Genomic DNA, 19,484 nt, shown 5'->3' with positions numbered 1-19,484 from the left:
CGCCGCGAAACGCTGCGGTGCGGGGACAAAGCGCGGCGTAGGCAGAGCTTAAAAACATGGTGGTTTTATAGACAGAGACCCAAGTACAGCTGTACTGCAGAGAACACAAAAGCTGCTCTAGTGACCGCGATTCCTATTCTGCTGCCGGAGAAAGAAGCGTTGCCCGCGGGGGCTCGGAGTCAGGGCAGTCCTGGAGAGGGGGGTTTATCCGACGGAGGCCATGATCACATCCACGGGCAGCTCCTCCCCGCTGCGGGCCGTGACCTGCATCGTCACCGTGTCGGTCAGGACCAGACGAGACCGCACCAGGAGGTCATGGCCACCCCGGAACACACCTGGGAGGGGAGAGGGGAAGGAAGGGGTGAGAGCGCTGCAGGCTAAAAATGAACACTACTGCTTGGCACGGACAGGTTCCCCACAGGTAGCCTGTCAAATCCCAGCACTGGGCCAGGAGAGACCCTCAAGCAGCATTATTCCCATTCATTATAACATATCTGGGACTCCTGCTACTGTAAAACCCATGAAAGCAAAGTGTAAAATAAACTTCAGGTGAGAAGAGATCCAGACACTCATCCAAGAGCTCCAGTACTGATCCGTTTTGCTGGGCAAGGCTGCTCTATTTCCTGCCCCAGACTAATTCCAAACCAGGATGCCACAGATAACTAAGATAGTAAATTCCACCCAGCTCAGCCTGGGGCTAATCCGACATCCCCCCACCACAGCACCCTCCCTGATCCCAACACCAGCTACTCTACACTGCAGAGACAGAAATCATGGCAGGCAGAAGCCTCCAAATCCAACTTGAATTGCAGTGGGTTCCATCAGAAACTCCTGCCCCGATTCTCAACAGGCAGCTCTGTGTGACCTCCCAAAGAGCTGCTCCTCATGCAGAGAACCTCACTCCACAGCTCACCTGCCAGGTACAGTGTGTGAGAGTTCTTGTTATCTGGCACTTTATCCGACCGCTCACAAGGCTGCATTCCCAGGAACTTCACGATATTGCTAACTGCCTCTGTTAGAAAAAAATAAATAAAAGGGGCTCCATGTCACAGGTATCTTAACAGGGGCACCTAAAGGTGACTCAAGCCTTTCCAACATGTTAGGGTTCGTGCTCATTGTCTTGAGGGACACACAGCATTAGTCAGAAGGGTAGTTTTAGAAGGGAGGCAAAGGCAACACACAAAAAACCCACTGCCATGAGAGAGTTCTGTGATGTAGCAAAGGTGCAACAGAGAAGGTGAAGGAGTCAAACAAGGGCAGTAGGAGAGTGCAGCTGGCTGCACTTACTGCACAGCCCTGACAGTCTGTTCACCTCTCTGGAGAGAGATGCAGAAGGAAGGAAATATCTTGCAGAAGTCACAGGTCTTCAGGAGGAATCTGAAAAGGCCTCAGGGAGGGTATTTCAAACCCCAAGGGGCTGTGCAAGGGAGCACAGAGATGGTTACAGGACAAGGACACCCTCCTAAGGCATCAAAAGCACTGAGTTTTCATAGGCTTCTCAGTGAAAATAGGACTCTTTAATACATGATGAAAGACAAGAGGGCTTACACCACCAGCCTGCCCACCAACCTCATGTCTTCTGCTTTTTGCATTTTTTCTTACTGGCCTCAAGAAGAATGGTGAGAGCCCACAGCTGAACTATGGTCTGTCTGCTTGGGAGGGTAAAGTGTGAAAACAAACCAAGATATTCTCTTGCCTCCCATAATCCTGGTTTCCACTGGGCCTAGAACACTCATTTGTTTTTTTTTGAAACCTGAGCTAATTTGTTATCACAGTAACTGTAGCTCCACATTAAACAGCTCTGGTGAAAAGCTTATGAAGGGTTTTGCCCCATTAGCTTTTCTGTGAGAGCTCTAAAGTGAGCCAGATTGGGCCTCCAGACTCTGCCACTGGAGGGAACAGTACAAGCTCTGCTGTGCTCAGACACCCCCTTCCTTACCTTCAAGGGTTTTAATAGCAGATAAAGTAAAGGTCTCTTCCTTTTCAAACTCGTCACCCACTTCATCCCAGGCTGCTCCAAAGTTTGGCTTCAGAACTCGCTGGATGTGATCAGCCACTGTTACCTCCAGGTCTTCAAGCTGGTGGTAGAAGAGGTTCAAGTGAAACATGGTTGTTCTTGACCCTGTTCTCCACAAAGTGAACCTTAGACTGGATTCCCTGAGATCAGGTGAAGGCAGGAGACTGCCTCCACTTCCACTTCTGGTTTGCTTGAGCAAACACCGCTTGTTTGAGCAACTGCTAGGCCTGAGAAAGGCCCTGGTGATGCTCTTTCCAGGGCTTACAAATCAGGTTCTCCCTCTGAGCACAGCCCTCGGCCTGACAGAGATCAAAGCCCTGGACAAACAGCCAAAACAGAAGGAAACCCAAAAGCTTAGAAATAGCTGCTTGTGCTCACACAGATGCAGCATTTTCCCCTGAAATGCACATAAGCTTGTGTTTTGCTTTTCTGGCTTATCGTTTTGTAGGTTGGTAGTGAGACACTGTCAGACTGCTATCACCTAATACTGGCACTGGGGTAGCTGAGCTGCTGCTGTGACTACACCTGTGCAAGGCAGAACTGGGCTTGTCCCTCCAGAGTGCATATTGAAGGGCAGGCAGTGCCAGAGCTGGCTGCACACCAGCCTGCATTCATTTCAGCAATCGCTGCAGGAAAGAATCTCCTCCTGATTCCAGTTGAAACACATGGAAGATTTTGTTTAAATATCACTTGGTGACTTGGTGAGTGGTGGGAAGCTGAGAGAGGGGTTAACCTTGCACATTCCATTGAGAAAAACCCTCCCCACTCCTGCTGGGAAGACAGTGACTCACTGCACAGCAGTGCCTCTAATCAGATTCACAGCAGTGACAGGCAATGCATAGAAAACAGTCTCTGGAGCTAACAGGGCAAGCTGAGGCTGTGTACAACATCCCTTCCTCTTTGAGGAAGAGAGATGCTTCTGCAGCATTGATGCTTTCAGCAATCTCACTGCTGGGGAGTGAAAGCCCCACGTTCCCCAGAAAAACGACAAGGATGGCAACTTTCCTGTACCAGGCAAGCCTCTAGACAATTAACTGTGCCACCATGGGAGCAATTCATGGAGAACAAAAGATGCCCAACAGCCCTCTGTCTCCACAACCCTGAGTGTGCCATTGCTGCAGTCCATAGGGCACAGCCAGCCAAACCTGGGGGATGCACTGTGGCCCCCAAAACTACATATCCTGCAGTCAGGTGTCCATCTGGAGAGCAATAGGAGAATACTCCAAATGAGACAAGGCAAGCTCTGCAAACCCCCATCTGCATCCTTGGACAGATACCAGAGACAGCAAGAACTCTCTCCTCACGTGATGCTACCCACATCAGTGTCAGTGGTCACATCATTGCTTGCAGGAGTCCAAGTTCAGATCACAAACCCCTCAAAAGGACAGGAGTTTCCATGACCAGGTACATGCCCAGCTCCTTACCACATACTCATCCTCGTAACCCTCGTCGTCTGTCTCCCCCGTGTTTGGGTCACAGTCCTTGACAGTGAACTTCATCATGCAGCTGAAGGTACAGGCCACTGGAGGCAGGGAGACAAAGGCAAAACCACAGTTGCCACCACATCCCCATAACTCTGCAGAAGGGGCTGGGAGGTTTGGGGCAGCCAGGTTCTCCCTGTCACTGTCAGCAGCACAGGTTTAGCCAGTGACCTAGAAAGGGCTCTCCAACAGTTTCTGTCTCTCATGCACAAGGTATTTATTTGTATATTAAGGCTAGCACACAGTGATAAAGACAGGCTCATGATGGTTCTACGAGACGATAATCCCCAGATCAAGTGCTATTACTGATGAACCTCATGTTGTTTTGGGAATACTAACTAAACATGTCCCACCAGCACATTGTGAAGAGGCAGGATCCGCATCTAGGGATGGGTTCACGCGCCTCTGAAATGAAACCACCTTGCACTGCAATGCTGCAGCTGATTAATACCACTGAGCTGGGATGGGAGAGGAAGCGATGACTCATTCCTAGGAACTGGGTACTGCTGAGTGAACAGCAGCAACACACACAGGTGAGCAGTGCTAGAGCACAAAGCAGGGAGACCAAAGCACAGGTTCATGTTCCGGACAGTGGCAAATGGGGGGATGTTCAGTTCAAATAGGCATCCCTGAAATTCTAGTGGTTTGTCTGAAATACCCCTTTGCTCCTCAGAGCATTTGGGGACTCAGAGCACTTTATAAGTACCAGCCTCCCCTCATCAAACATAAAGACAGACCGAAAAACATGCCAGAGTGCATGGGAGACAACTCAGCAGAGAGCTGAATGCTCATCTGCCAGCTCTCATAGCCTGACTCGACAGTGCTACAGTGCAGGGGAACCAGGAGAGGAGAAGGGAGGCCTGACAGCCCCCAAACAGCAAACACAAGTCATGCTCAGCATCACTCAGGGCTGCACCCACACAAAGGCTATAAATATCTGGCTAGGATGCACGGTAGGATGTGTGGGGATGAACAGTACAGGAAAAAACAGAGTGCAAACTGTTTACCTGCTGTCGGATCCTCTTCAGACAGTGCCACCAGCGTGTAGCAGGTTCCCGGCTGGTTGTACACCAGGGTTTTGGCAGGTACATAGCCAATGACCTCATACCCCTCTGTTGGCTCCATCTGCACTGTGACATTCTCCAGGATCTGATCGTTCAGGGTATTTGTGCAGTCAAACTAAACAGGGAAGAGGAAGGCAGCAACAGCTTGAAGCTGTTCACTACTCATCTGATAGCAGGCTCAGCTTAGGCAGAGTGGGAGCGTGGTGTCACCTGGTGAACCTCCAGCTCTTTGTGTTTCCACCGTGCTCCTTGCTATCAGCTGGGCAATCACAGAGCAATTTACAGGAGAAACCAAAACCCTGAAGGGGAGTCCTTTTTCCTCCAATGCCCTGGGTGGTCATTCCTGGGATAACTCTTTGCTCTATGGAAATGCAAGTATTGTGTTGCCTACATCATCCCACCCGATGCTACAGGGACACAGTGCCCCATAGCAGGTGGGAAGATGATCCTTTGCATAGCTCAAATTGGGGACAGCTTGAGCAAGTTTCAGCAAGCTTCATGTTTTTAGCAAGTCTGAACTTTCTGATTAGTCTTTGTTCCAGCTGCAATGCCATGTCTTTTAACCTCATACAATTGCATCTGGTGGATGGACAACAGAAACAAAGATCAACTCCTGCGAGGGCTGTGTAAGCAGTTCTGAGCTTTTGAGGAAGGAGCTGGCGAAGGACAAAACACGGCCCTTCACAAGGTACTGTAGGACTCACTGTGCTTCAGAGTCCCTGAGGCCCAGGAAAAGATGCTGACACATCAATCCTAACACCTCACATGTACGGCCAAGGCCAAGATGTACAGAAAACAGCACGTGTGCTACACAGGCTAAAACAAAAAGAGCATGAAGAGCTCTGCCCCCCCACCCCGCCTCCCTTTCTTGGGTACCCTTTTCAGCTTCTCAGATGTAGCAAGCTTTGCTCTTTGATGCTCAAACCACGTGCTTGGGGACTCTGAGGGAAGAACACAGCCCCCCTTGCCAACTGCTCAGTGAGAACAGCCCCATCTAGTGCTTGTTGGATTTGTTTTGATTGTACCTGTAAGCATTGTTCAGCCACACACCCCCCCCCCCAAATTATTACTTTTCTCTGAGGCTCTGCTGCCATGGATAAGAAACTAAGGACTCATCATTGCAGTGTCCTGCTTTGAACAAAGATATCCCTTAGTTATTTCTTCCCAGTGGAGCTTTTAGCCAGTCAGGAGCTTCTTTTCCAATAGTTTTCAGTACCACACCCCATAGCTACCCACCTGGAACACCATGTGGTTGACAAACGTGTGCTTGGTGCAACGAACCACATACTCTGTCTCCAGCTCTGTCAGGGCGACAGGCTCTGGGGAAGACTTGAAGAGTGGGCCCAGTCCCCGAAACTCTGGGATGGCCCCCAGTTGCTCTGAAATAGAGGACACAAACCATTGCCTTCCTCAACCCACAGGAAGGTGTTAGCAGACTCAAACCCCTTGTTTCAGCTGCCAGAAGCTGCTACAGCAAGGAACTATCCATCAAATACCCATAAACATTCCCTAGGAACTTCTAAAATTAAAGGCAGAGTCATACTTTGCCCACATCTACTGCAAGGTAGAATGAACAGGACTGCAGGCACCCCCACCCCTCAGGAGTGAACAGCTGATCTTCAGATGGGAGCCTGTGTCACTCCCTGCAAGAAGATGAGAGAAAGCCAGAGGGGCTATGGCAGGCTCAGCAAGAGGTGGCTGCAGAGTTCTCACACACAGACACAGAAGAAGCCTTGCATCAGTTTACCTTGGAATATTTCTTGCCGTGTTGCTGCCACCTTCTCTGGCTGTTTCACTACAGCAACAGGGGCATTTTCTGCAAAAGAAAGAACCAAACATATAAAAACAAACCCAAAAAATTTGAAGGTGAAGAGTAAGAAGCAATCAATGTCTGGAGAACGATTTGACTAAGGAAAGGAAGGGAGCTCATTTCTCATTTTGATATAGACTAGTCCCCTGTATTTGGCTTCCTAAACACCTTTAGAACTGCAGCAGCTACAGTGAGGATTGCCAGCTACTACTATTATTAGCAGCTGGACTAAACTGAAACACTAATGTGGGAGCAGCCAGATTTGCTGGTCTTAGTCTTTACAGAAGATGTAATCCCACAAAATTCAAATAGGATGGAGTTCAGCAATCCCCAGCAAGCTCAATGCAGAGAATCACTAGCATCCAGGGGACTGTTCCTCACCTGGTCTTTGCTCGATGATAGGAGCTGTTGCCAAAGGAACAGATTTCAAGTCAAAGGGCTTCTCGGAGGGCTCCAGGGTGTACTGATGCAGAGCCCTCTCCAGGCCAGGGATGGAAACCGTCAAACCTGTGGATGGAAGGGACAGGGCAGTGAAACCGCAATAATGCATTTAACTCTTGTTAAACCAGGAAAGGGGTGCAGACTTTTTTTAGGCCTTCCTAAAGGCCTAAAGCCTTTTTAGGCCTTTAGACTGTTTTTAGGCCTTCCTGCAGTACCATTCAGGATGTAACCAGCATTGAGGGCTTTCTGCTTCTGCTCCAGAACGTTCAGGTAGAAGGTGGCTCTGTCTCTCACTTCGTTGTCGTCATCCATCACACACCTGAGAGGAAAGTCGAAAAATTTCTTCAGAGTCCACGTGAATAAATCCAGGTGACTAAGCCACTTCACAGGGCCAGAAAGAACGTGCCACAGGAGGGAACCAGCAGTCTACCAGTAATTGTATTAGAAAAGCAATAATCTGCCACACATGGCTTCTGTCCACTATGTGGTGCTGAATGCAGTGGTGATCCCATCACAGGATCCCAGGAACAGACTGTACCTTCTCAGATCCACAGCCAGAAGAGACTAGACATGCATGGGGATGCTAACAAGACCTCATGCAAACAGTGTTTTTCACCTAGGATGTTGAGAAACTCTGAAGTACAACTGACCTTTTCAGTAAAACCAGGATACTGGGTAACATCTCCTCGTTCTGGGCTCCAAACTTGGCCAGGGCACTTACAGCACCTGTAAGCACAAGTCGTGGAAACAGAATTAGAAAGCAAAAAAAACAGATGAAGTTTCCTCCATTTCTTGGCCTTGATCAAATGCCATATCAGAGATGTTACATTAGGAAAGCATTACTGTGACTAGAAGAGGCAGAGGTATTACAGCAGAGTGCCTGCAAAACTCTGTCTAGTTTCAGAGCCAGTGCATATCCCTTCCCATTTCTCAGCTGCAGGCCACCTCTTCCATCAATACTAGTGCAGGATCTTTGCTGTGTAAAAAGATCTGCTTAGGCCTAGAGCAAACTACAACCCTCAAAAGCAGAGGTGTTCCTATGCTATAGTTCTTGAAGATCTGTCATAAGGCAGACAGTTTTGCAGGTCTGTCCCTTACCTGCCCGGACTTCTTCATGCTCCAGAACAACCCTGTTGTAGATGAAACGAATGTATTTGGAGGGGTTGTTGGTTTTGGGCCCTTCCTGCCCCAAGAGGTGGAGGATTCGTGTGGCCAGCACAGTGAACTCGCAGTCCTCGATGAATTCACAGAGGTGAGACAGGCCTGTCTCTTTGCTCTCCGAGTTCTCCTCAATGATGCTGATGATGCAGTCCACGATGGCCCTCTTGTATTCAAAGCCACCCTAAGGAGCAAAAGGGAACTGCTCAGCTGGAAATCTCAAAGTATTTTAGAGACTGAGCTAGCTAGACAGGAAAAAACTTCCTTAGAAAAGGTCACCCACACTCAGTTCTTTTAATCTGTGTTTTAAAGGAGAAGGGTGGTAATGTTGCCCCCACTTCTGACCCTCTTTACACCCAGAGGGCCAGCTAACATTCAAGCTCTCTTGCCACAGCCCTTCAGAATGGCTGCAGTGAAGAGAAAAAAACCCCAAGTCCTAAAGAGGGCAAAAGAATCCATCTGCCTGAAGAGTTTATATCTCCTTCAAAATCCTCTGATGCCAGAATTAGTGCTTAAAAACAGCCATATGGGAGGAGAAAAAAACCCAACCCTCTCCCCTTTAGCACCAGACATCTGAGGATGAATCACAAGAGAAATATATGAAGGATCATATCTGCCACAGCAGGATGCAGCACATAGCCCCATTAGTGTGGGATGACAGACAATCAATACCTCCCCAGGTACAGCCCATAACCCAGTAATGCTTGCTTATCTTCAGACATTATTTACTGGTGTCCTCAATACACACCAGAGGATTAAACCACACGCCATCCTTTGCCAATTACATGCACAGTGCTGGCCATTTGGATCTTTCCGGAGCTACTTTGGATTAAAAAAAGCTTTAAAACAGAATGGTTTGAAGTACAAAACCACATTCAAAACGATACCATCCACCCACAGAAAATCTGGGAAAGGAGAATGGTCCATTTTTCACAGGAGCAAAATGAGATGCTCTGGTTTGTTCCCAATAGAGAGGCTGTAATAGGCAGAAAGTGATGTCAGAGCAAGCAGCGGTGCCAGTTGTGTTGCAGGCATGTTTGCTCATTTAGAAACGGCCTCAGCAAACCTCTGTAAAGCTGTCTTTCCGCAATTTATGTCTGACTGAATGCAGAGAATGGTTATAGGTACTCATGATCCCTTCACTGCCACAGCACAGACACCAGAACAAAAGTGGTCCCGTGTCATCAATAAATAGGTTGTTACCGAATCTTTGCGTACAAGACAAAACTTCTTGGAATTTGCTGTCAAAGTATAAAAGAAAGCTGGTTCAAATGTGAAACACACATGGACTGCCAACAGATCTGCTGTTGCCTGCATTTGCTTTGAGAGTTAATAAACCCCCAGGAAAAAAAAAATCAAAGAATGAAAACCACACTAAAAATATGCCTGTCAATATGCTTATAACTGTTGTGCACAGCTGGGCATATCTGCAGTTAGGCTGCAAACCTCTTAGAGAGAGGCTCTTACCGCACAGCATTATCAGCAAAAGCTTGACTTGCACAAGGGCCACGGTTCACGCACACAAACAAGGAACACATGGTTGTCCTGCAAACTTACCTCTTCCCGAAGCATAGTGAAGAGAAAGTTCATGAGGACGGCGTGCTTGCGAGGGTACTTTTGGCACAGCGCGTTGATGGCCTGCACCACCACCACCTGGGGGAAGAGGGTGGGGAGTAAAAAACAATTCTGTTTCACTAGGCAGGAAAAACTATATGAATTGTGTCAACTTTGTGCTGGTCCCTGGCCTGGAAACCACGATTTTGTCTTTACTGATGCAACAAATGCAGTTCCAGGAGGTACAGTCCTAGGAACCGGAAGAGATTGATCTTTATGCACAGGTTAGCCCCCAAAAAACCCCCACACTCACTGGAAAGAAGGAAGAGATTTGATTCTCAAAAGGCATCTCCCCAGAAGAGAGCATGTGACTTTAGAGCTAGGTGCTGTACAACCAAGGCATATAGCTTCAAATTATTTCTCTTCCCTGCAAGTATTCCATGGCCCAGCTGCTGGAAGCAGTTCCATGCAGGTTTCAGAGTGCACACACAAACATGGACAAAGACCATGGGGTTTCTTCCGGAGCCTGGTGTCCCTCCCTCCTCCCACTTCCTTACCTTGAACTCATCTGAAATTTCTGACATGAAAGAGGAGATCTGTTTCATGAGCCGGTCAATGCTGCTCTCACTGCCGGTTTTCAGTAGCGTGGTGATGGCCAGGGTGGCGATGCTGCGGTTGGAGTCTGTCACAAGGTTCTCCAGGTCCAGATTACAGGCAGTCACAGCAGATGGGTGCTTCATGGCCACCTACAGCAGAGGAGGAAGAATGAAAATCACTCAACAGATGCAAAAGGCCCAGCTGGCAAAACCCACCAAAACTCACTCCCTTCCTATAGAAATAAATGGTATAGACTGTACACGAGGGGCATCTCAGACAAACAGCTAATCTGGAGTTAAGGTAACAAGCTCTCATTTCCTGCAGAATTGCACTCATTGCCAGAAGAGAAGCAGTAGTAAAATAAACAATCTTTTACTATTTTTAACTCTCTCATTCTCTTCTATATAGAAAGAAAAGAAAGCTATGAACTCCCAACAAAAATTCAGCCAGACTAGCTGGGCAAAACACCTCCGTGGGTGGAAGCACAGCAGTTACCAGACATTGACATTCTCTTTTTCTTTTATAGACTTTGTAAGGTGAAGGGAAAAGCAAAGACTGCCATGGAGCAGGCAAGAAGCAGCATCAAGGTTTGATCCCTGTTTTACAAGGAGCTTCTTCACCATGGGAAGCTCAGAAGTGAAAGCAGTAACACCAAGAGCAATGACACTCTAAGAGACCTGTGAAAATTATTGGTTTGTTTTTTTTCTTCCTTCTGTAGAGTGTTCTTTGAGGTTTTATTCCACTCAGAAAGCAATGAAATGTAAGGCTGTAGCCACAGAGTAGAGGTTATTCACACAAAATCATCACATAATCTGGCCCCTTCTTCTTCTGAAGTCTGCACCTCCCTAACACAAGGCACTGTGGGAGCTCCCAAGGGACTGGCTCCTACCTTGTTGAGGGTACGGACGGCTGCATATCTCAGTGCTGCCTTCGGGGAGCTGCAGAACAGCTGCAGAACTGCAAGGTGGGAAAAACAACAAAGGCAGACATTTAGGCACTCTGTTATTGAGAAGTGTTTCATACCCAGAGAAGAGCTTCAGTGAAAAGAGACAGCTGCAAGCACAAGGTAACTAGAAGCATGTTTAAGAAGCAACTGTGAATTTACCACCTTCCTCCCTTCTTGTTGTCCCCTTTGCCACACATCCCTGCTAGCAACTAGCTCCTTCTTTTTCCATGGTGCTGCTGTCCTTCACTCCTCGTGAAAGCCAATTTCATCACTTTGTCATCTTTCCGATTAAGTCAATTTGAACTGCTGTTCTCCATTTCATGCAAACCCTGCTCCTTTCCCAGGGCTGGCCCATGAAGGGCACCCTCCCTGTGCAGAGAGGTGACATACAACCTCCCTGCCAAGAGTCTCAGCTCAGAAGAACCTTTGGATGGACTGAGCTGATAAGGCAGGACCCCAACACCTTGGCTTCTTGCACAGTTACACTCAGCCTAAAGCAGGGACATTTATCAGTTATAATTCATCCCTGTTTCACAGAAAAAAAAGAGACCCCTCTAGTAACCTACACTTGAACACACCAGGAAATACCTTTATACAGGAGCAAAGCTATTTACAGACACCACAGGCTCTCAGCAGCAGCATAAAGCAACAAAGGGTACAGCAGCATTACAAGCCTGAAACTACACAAGGTCCTTGTTTCTTGGGGCAATCAGCAGGTGTCCCCTGTAGGTTACCACAGGCCCATAATTCCATGGCCAGGAGCACCACACTTACCTGAGACAGCTGGAGCTAGCTCCTTGGCAGTGCAGTTGGGCAGGTTAACAATGGCAGATGCAGCTTCATACACCACCATCTCATGCTTGTTCCTTAGGCAGCTCTCGATGAAATCAAACAGGGGGCTATCGCGGCTAAGGGATAAAAAACCCCACAAGAATGAATTAGAGCAAAGGTACTAACAGAAATGAAGAATTCAGCAGCAGAAATGGGCAGGTACCATAACCTGTAGAAAGGTAGAAAGGTAAAAGCAGCCATAAACCCACTCTGTCCCCGGATTTTGCAGTGATCATTATACTGTACTTTCAGCTTGCTTGAAAGTCAGGCTGTCTTCTGAGAAGACACCCTCTACCTCACTAAAGGGAATCTCCCTTAACCCTCACACACTGAGAACTGACCGTACACACCACAACTCTAATCCAGGAAGCCACACTGGATACATGGTCAACAAGTAATTACAGAAGAGAAAATTAAGTAGAACATCTCCATAAAGAAGAGCTGAGCAAAACAGTCCAGAAAAACAAGAAAGCATTCAATGTGCTAGCACACAGACAAGACTCACAGAAGCCATCTCAAAGCAATGAAAACATCCTCTATTTTCTCTGCTTTTTGACCCAACAATAAGAGGGTAGAACCTGCATGCTGCTCTTCAAAGACAGAAATAATGAAATGGCAAGGGAGCCTGCAAGAGGAGATGGAAGCAGGACCTGAGGAAATTCTTCCAGCAGGGCAAAGGAGCACCCCCACCTGCCAGCCTCCTCCTCCAGCAGCTTTGTGGCTATCCGGATCATCAAGCAGTAGGCAAACGGGGACTTGAGGCCGTGGCGCGTGAACTTGCTGAGCATCTTGTTGACTGCCAGGCGGTCGTTCTTCCGCACGTGGTAGAGCAGGCCCAGAGCGTGGTACTGTGCAGGGAAAGAGAACGTCACAAACCCTTTCTGTCCCCTCTGTTGCCCAGAGGTGGCTGGCTGAGCTCTAGCAGCTTGCTCCACTCCCAGCTGCTGCTGGCTATTCCCTGTGTGTCCTACCTGCACCATGATATTGTCACTGGAAGCTGCCTCCTGAGCCTCGTTCACCCAGCGTTTTACCACATCGTAACTGGTCTTCAGCAAGTGCTGGAGGGAGATGAAGCCACGGACAACCCATGAGATAAGGAAGCTTTGGGAATTGCAGCTCATATTAAGAAACAGTGAGCCCTCCCCATGAGGGTGCTGGCAGCAGCAACTTATAGAAGAGCAAGGCATCAGCACGCAGAGACCTGGACATGATGGCCGAGGCCTCAAGAGGTCCACAATCTCTCTCAAAGTCAGCACCACTCCCTCAGTTCACAAAGACAGGAATAGCAAACAGGAAACCCTGAAACTGTCAAGGTGTCCAGTCCCGCCACAGATGACTTCCCAGCTTGACAGAGCCTCAGGCCTGTGCTGCAGGGAGTACATACCAAGGAAGACACGAGAGCGGAGCTGGATACACTTGGCACTTTGTCAACAATTGCCTGCTTCATGTAGCGCTCAATGGCCTGCAACATGGTACTCTGCAGGGAGAGGGAAACAAGAGCTGATATGGAAAAGCTGTTAGGAGTGTGAAAGGGGAGATGCAAAGGCATGAAGAGCAGAGTAGAAGGTGGGATGGGGTGAAGTAGGAAAAGGTGAAGGGCCTAGGGCTGCCCCAAGGGAAAAGCAGCACTTACATCAGTGATCTGACAGAGCGCTCTCACAGCGGGGCCTCGGTAATTGTCATCCTTCCCAGTCATGTCTTTGGTTAAGCTGGGAAAACAGGAAGCTCTCAATACTGCACTCCTGAGCCAGCAGCTCCCAGGTGCACACACAGTGCACACAGAGCAGCAGGCAGCCAGCATCACAGCTGAATGCCAAGCAGGCAACTGCAGGCCTTGGGCAAGTCCCACCAGGGTGGGCAGGCAGGAGGAGATCAGCACCCAGCTCCAAGCCCATCAGCAGCTGCATGGGCTCCTGTTCACCAAGTGGGGCTGGAGCACACACACGTACCCTCTGAGGCATTTGTCTTCCTGCTCATTCCTGCCCTTTCCCCAGGGTCCTGGTCAGTGTGAGACAATCGATGAGCCCTCAGCAGACCCTATACCCTCAGGCTCCTGATTCCCCACAGGGCATTTCAGTGGGATGATCAGCAATTCAAGAATGAATCACAGAGAGAATTTTGTTCCCTGGTGAAGTTGCAGTCTGTGCTGCTACAGAAGTAGTAAATCCTTGTCTACTTGTTGAAAGCCTTGGGATTTATGTCAGAATTCTTCAAAAAGCTTCAAGGCATTCAGACAGGAGTTAATGAAACAGCCTTTTGCAAAAAGGGAAAAAACAGCAGTGCTGCTGTATCAGGTAATCAAAAGAGACAATCCAAACACCCATGGGCATAGGATATGGGGACACAGCACATTTCACATATATCACTATGAGTCCCGTGTCTGTATTTTAATGATCTTTTATAAAGGAAAAGTTTTTCCTCACCAAGGTCGTTCCCTATATAAGCACACTGCTTAGGGACTACAGTCATCTCCAAGAGGTTGGACAGACATTGCTGGAGGGCATGTCAATATAACAGTAAGAGAAGTGAAGTGACTGACCTGCTGGTAACAATGATCACATCTTCTGCAATTGAAGACATCTCTTTGATAGTTAGGTAACACATCCTGCGGAGAGTTGGCTGACAGGGAAAGAGGGAAGAAAGACATCAGCTGAGATGATCCCAGATAGGAAGGGATCTCAGTTTTCCCTGCTTGCATAATTTTATTGCGAAGATCACACGAACCTGATACCTTCAGAGAGCCCCATTCCCCAAGTGTAAAAGATGTACAAAACCCATATTGATTAACAAAACACCTCTTCCTCTTCTAAATCCCTCAGTCTTAGGGTGAATCCACTTAGCTGGATCTACAGTTTCATTTTCCACTTGTCATTCACATGAACAAGGAGAAAAGCTTGAAACCATTAGCTGAAAGCACCGTGTAACTTCAAAAGCAAAAAAGCAAGTGACTTATATTCCTGAGTCTGGGGATTTCTACACTGGTCTCATGATTTTAATGCCTTGCGGTTTGGGGGACAACTAGTGACAGTACTACTGCTGTGGGTAGGCACTAATTCCTGGCCTCCTCCAGGACATGCAATCATTGACTATCAGCAGGAAGTAGGATCTTTTAATGCTGGGCACAAAGCACAGAAAATTCCAGCTGATCACACGTTTTATCTGTGCCTAGTACAATCTCAAGAGTTAAACATCAATTCAGAGGTAGGAATCTCTGTCTCAAGAGCAGAGCATGTTTCAGTTAAGCTGCTACAAGGTCTAGGAAGGGCAAGGAAGCTGATCACTGTTTCTAAACTTTCACCCTACTCTTCCCACTCAGATCGGGTACCTCCAGCCAGGACGGAAAAGCTGTGTATAAAAATGCACATCTCAAGGGACAACTTGTCCCACCAGGTAAATACAGAAAACAACAAGCAGACTTACATCATTGGACTGAAACAGCTTCGTCATAGCAAAGAAGGATTCGGTAGCTTCCGTGACACCAAGGTGTTCCCCCTAGAAGATGTTTGGAAGGAAGGAAGTTAATCCCAGCTATCACAACCAGCTTTAGGCCTGATGTACATATTTGTATAGCTGTACATTTTCTCTCTCTTACCTGGTTTATGAGATACAGGATCTTGGTGAGGATATGAGCACATTTTCGTGGGTTTATGGGTGTCTCATTAAACACTCGAGCCTGGAAACAAAGCACAGACAAGGATGCTGCCACCAACACCCCCTAGTAAACACTGTCCTGTCTGGTCTTGGACACTGATACAAACAACACACTGTGAGTGAGGTATGGCAAGATCCTCAGTGACTTTGGATCAGGTTTCCCCTTAATTCCTGTTAAACATGGAACCCTTTTAAACAGCGGGTTGTGCAGTCTAGGATTGCAAATCCAAGTGCAATGAAGGTTTAAAGGCTAAATCCTCCCGACACTTTCACCCACACAAGTCTGGATTGTGTGCTAGCTGAAACACCACTCTTCTGACAGACAAACAGGAGGTCGGGCGCCAACACCGAGCAAACAGAGAACACTCAAACAACAGGGTCTGGGGATAGAGACATTCACCTGCTCTTGAACAGAAAGCCATTTTTTCAGAGGGAATTCATAGATTATTCAATAACCACTCACACCCCACTCACTAACTTTGTCATCCACAAGACATTTGGGCTGCTCAAGGCCGATTTCCCATCCTTCCTGTTTTAGGGTGAGCTTTCCCAGATAATTTTATTCCTTTTATTACCATTTATAGTTCACAGTCTTTAATTTGTTACAGAGACTATTTCAACCTTCTCCCTTCCTCTGTCCAATAACAAAATAAGAACTGTTGCCCAATTCTTTCAGAGCTAGCAGGACCGTAAGAAACCCCCACTTCCTTGCTGAAGTTCTCCAGTGACCTACTCAAGGGAGGGAGACACTTGATCCAGAAGGGGGTACACAAAAAGATTGTCTGAGGATTTACCTCTTGCAAGACTGCACTCTTCTCCAGGTGTTGGAATGGGTTGGAACTCCCACCTGCAAAATAAAGAGAGTAAAAATCTCTCCAGGGATGGTGCTATGGGGAAGCAACTTTCTAACCAGACCCATACTTTAAAAACAGACTGAGCATTTCGGGTTGATTTTTTTCATGAACACCAAGCAAACCAGAGCTCCCTCTTTAAGTAATATTAATTAGATGTCTTCATGGCAGTCAGGGAAGTCAGAGCAGACAGGACATTCTTCAATTTGTCATCCCCTCCACAAGTAACTGACTTTGAGCCAAGGTAGACTGATTAGCTGTAAAATAACTGTGCTCCACTATATCCCCAAAGACCTATTTCCAGCCCCTGGGCTGGGAGCTTGCTGACAGTTAGAGCATCAATAAGACAGGCCTAGAAACAAAAGCTTAGACAAAAAGAAGTATTGCTTGCCAGACTGGTGAGTCAGGAGTGTTTTATGCCTCCCATATAAACCAATCAGGAATCCACCAGTAAAGTATTTTTGGCTCTATCACTAATTAAGATAACAAAACAGCAGACTAGATACACTGGACACAGAGTCACTTTCATTGTTCCACTTAACAAAATAAATTATACTAAATAATTAAAACCCTCACCAATTAAGGACAAAATAATCAGAGGGAAAAGCACTATCATTCTGCATGGCCTGGATTAGCTTGCCTCCCAAGCATTTGTGAGCTGCAGCTTTTCAAAAGCTGCCAGTTATTGATAAGCAGGTTTTAATTAGTACCTATGTTCAGCCTGGCCCTGGGACAAAACGCAGCCGTTTTCATGGCTGTGCCAGTGCTTGTTCCAAAGCCTGATCTGCCAAAGAAAACATGTCCCAGGGCCAGATCCGACCTGACCCAGGCATGAGGCATCCTAGGCTGGTGCCAGGAGCCCTGGCTAGAGTCAGCCTTACACCCAAAAGCAAACACATTTGCACTCTGGCTCCTTCCTGCTTGATAAACTGCCCTCCTCTGGCTCGGGAGAAGTTTGTAAAGGCAGCAGGTGGCTGAACAAAGCACGGACTTTATGTGGGGTTGAGGAGAGAAAACAAGGGAAAAGAGCAAAACCACCTCTAGTGTGAGTATGAACCAGTTCCAGTTTGAGCATGTGAATGTGTTCCAAAAAACCTGCCAAGCAGCACAGTATTCCCAGAGTCTACAGTCCCTAAATCAGCCATGAACAATCAGCCACAGCATTGGCTCTTCATCTTTCACAGCACTAAGGATCTTGAAATACATCGTACATGAGGTCTCAGTCCTCACAGCACCTTGTGCCAAAGTATTCTTCCATAGAGAAGGAGAAAGATGCAGGGGGGGCAGAGGCTGTGTGTTCAGGAAGCTCCTAATATTGGACGACTAGCAGCAATTTGTTTTAATTTGTAGAGAGACAGTCACTGGCAAAGCAAGGATCTCAGAACAATTTTATGCCCAAAATAACATGTCAAAGGGCATTTCTGAGCGGAAGCAGCCCATCCAAAGCTAGCTAAACTATCCACGGAAAGCAAAGAGACAGAAGCAATTAAGTGGATACACTCATCTCAACAAAGACTGTCCTGTTAGCCTTTACATGGAGAGAATGAGAATTCAAGGCCTGTAAATTCAGGGATGATGCATTCCACCTAATACTGAGAACATCAAGCACTCAGGATATACATTTTGGACATAGATACAGTCCACAGAAGAAAGGCAGGCACAGTAAATGCTAAGAATCTTCATTCTAGACAGAAGCAACAGGATGAGAAGTAAATGCAATAGCAAAGAAAAACTGCTGTGAAGCCACAAGCAGCAGTGGCAGAAAGAATAATGGAGGGTTCTCTGAGCTCCTGGCATGAACAAAGCCAACAAGACTCATCACCATAATACAAGGAAGTGCATCTCCTGCCAGCCTTGGCCATAGGTAATGTAAGTACCTTGAAGAGTGTGGCAGACGTAAATAAAGAATATTTCCCAAAAGGAAAGTAAAGAGCAATTCCCCTCCAAGAGCTGCCTCACTAAATTCTCTGCTTATCAAGATGTCACTGGAGGCTTTGGACAAGGGAAACAAGGGCAAAGCATTTAATGCACATTAAAATAAAAAGCAAGCAGAGTCACGCAGAACCATCACCAAGATTTACACTGAATCAATTTGCTGCAGGACAGGCTGATTTGTTATGCAGAGTAGTCTGCACAGAAAGCTTCATAGGAAGATGAAAAAGATACCACAAGGCACAATCATGAAAGTAAACGCTGTCTTATGAAGCATCAGTTCCACCTGAATTACACACCACAGAAAATATCAGAGTTTTCCTTACTACTCAGTCTAAAGTTCTGAAAGGTCAAGCTATCACTTCATGTTCCTTTGGTGCTCTCAGCTTTTCCTGATCCACTGAAAGTCGCAGTGATTGCATTGGAAGAGCAGACCATACGATTCAGAAAAAGTGCCAGAAATTACGAATAGGATTCTGCCTGGCTTTAGCACCTGGTTTGAGAGCTAGGCGACTGTGAACAGAGCTAATATGCTCAATATTTAGTCTCAGACCTTGCATCTGGTGATGTGGCCGGGTAACCTCGGCGTGTTGTGCCAATGCAACCGGTTTAGCCCCTGGCTGCAGCTGTGAGGAGACGGCAGCAGAGCAGAGTGCTTCTATGGTGCTCCTATGGTGCTTCCACGGCGTTTCCCACTGCGCTCCGTGCGCACCAGCTCCCGCTGCCAAGCTCTCCTGGGGGTCTCCCCGCACAGCTCCCCCCACTACTCACAGGAGGGGTCCCCCCTCACAGCCCCCCTCGCACCCACAGGAGGGCCCCCCCCTCACTGATCCCCTCCGTAGCCACAGGAGGATCTCTCCCCTCACAGCTCCCCCCATACCCACAGGAGGGGTCCCCCCCTCACAGCCCCACCCCGTACCCACGGAGGGCTCTCCCTCCTCACAGCGCCCCCCGCCTCCCCTCACCCGACTCTTCGTCCTTCTTGTCGAACTTCTTCAGCATGGTGCTGCCTCGCTGCGGCCCTCCCACCCCGTAGCAGTGGCAGTGGTAGTGGTAGTGGCAGTTCCAATCCCGGTCCCAATCCCGATATCCCGGTCCCGGTCCCGGCACCGCCCCTTCCTGCCAGCCTGTCACTGTCACGGCGGCGGCCG

The 19,484-nt window shown here is 47.8% G+C and overlaps 1 protein-coding gene across 1 annotated transcript; it reads right to left on the bottom strand.

Annotated features, from left to right (window-relative positions):
* Window positions 1-48: 48 nt before the first annotated feature.
* Window positions 49-19,481, bottom strand: COPG1 (COPI coat complex subunit gamma 1). The gene is made up of 24 exons (XM_027729081.2): window positions 19,299-19,481; window positions 16,345-16,397; window positions 15,492-15,572; window positions 15,320-15,391; window positions 14,439-14,518; window positions 13,533-13,608; window positions 13,284-13,376; window positions 12,871-12,957; window positions 12,590-12,747; window positions 11,843-11,976; window positions 11,012-11,079; window positions 10,083-10,271; window positions 9,529-9,624; window positions 7,912-8,155; window positions 7,464-7,539; window positions 7,029-7,132; window positions 6,754-6,879; window positions 6,310-6,378; window positions 5,799-5,941; window positions 4,506-4,677; window positions 3,442-3,539; window positions 1,940-2,078; window positions 914-1,012; window positions 49-335 (listed from the first exon to the last, which is right to left on the bottom strand). The coding sequence occupies exons 1-24, from the start codon at window positions 19,333-19,335 to the stop codon at window positions 205-207; spliced, it is 2,625 nt and encodes an 874-aa protein (XP_027584882.1). The 5' UTR covers window positions 19,336-19,481; the 3' UTR covers window positions 49-204.
* Window positions 19,482-19,484: the final 3 nt, after the last annotated feature.

This window comes from Pipra filicauda, unplaced genomic scaffold, assembly GCF_003945595.2.
Source record: "Pipra filicauda isolate LSUMZ 115617 unplaced genomic scaffold, ASM394559v2 scaffold165_size2600900_pilon, whole genome shotgun sequence".
In the NCBI taxonomy this organism is placed as follows: Eukaryota; Metazoa; Chordata; class Aves; order Passeriformes; family Pipridae; genus Pipra; species Pipra filicauda.
This window is presented reverse-complemented; position numbering and strand designations above follow the sequence as displayed.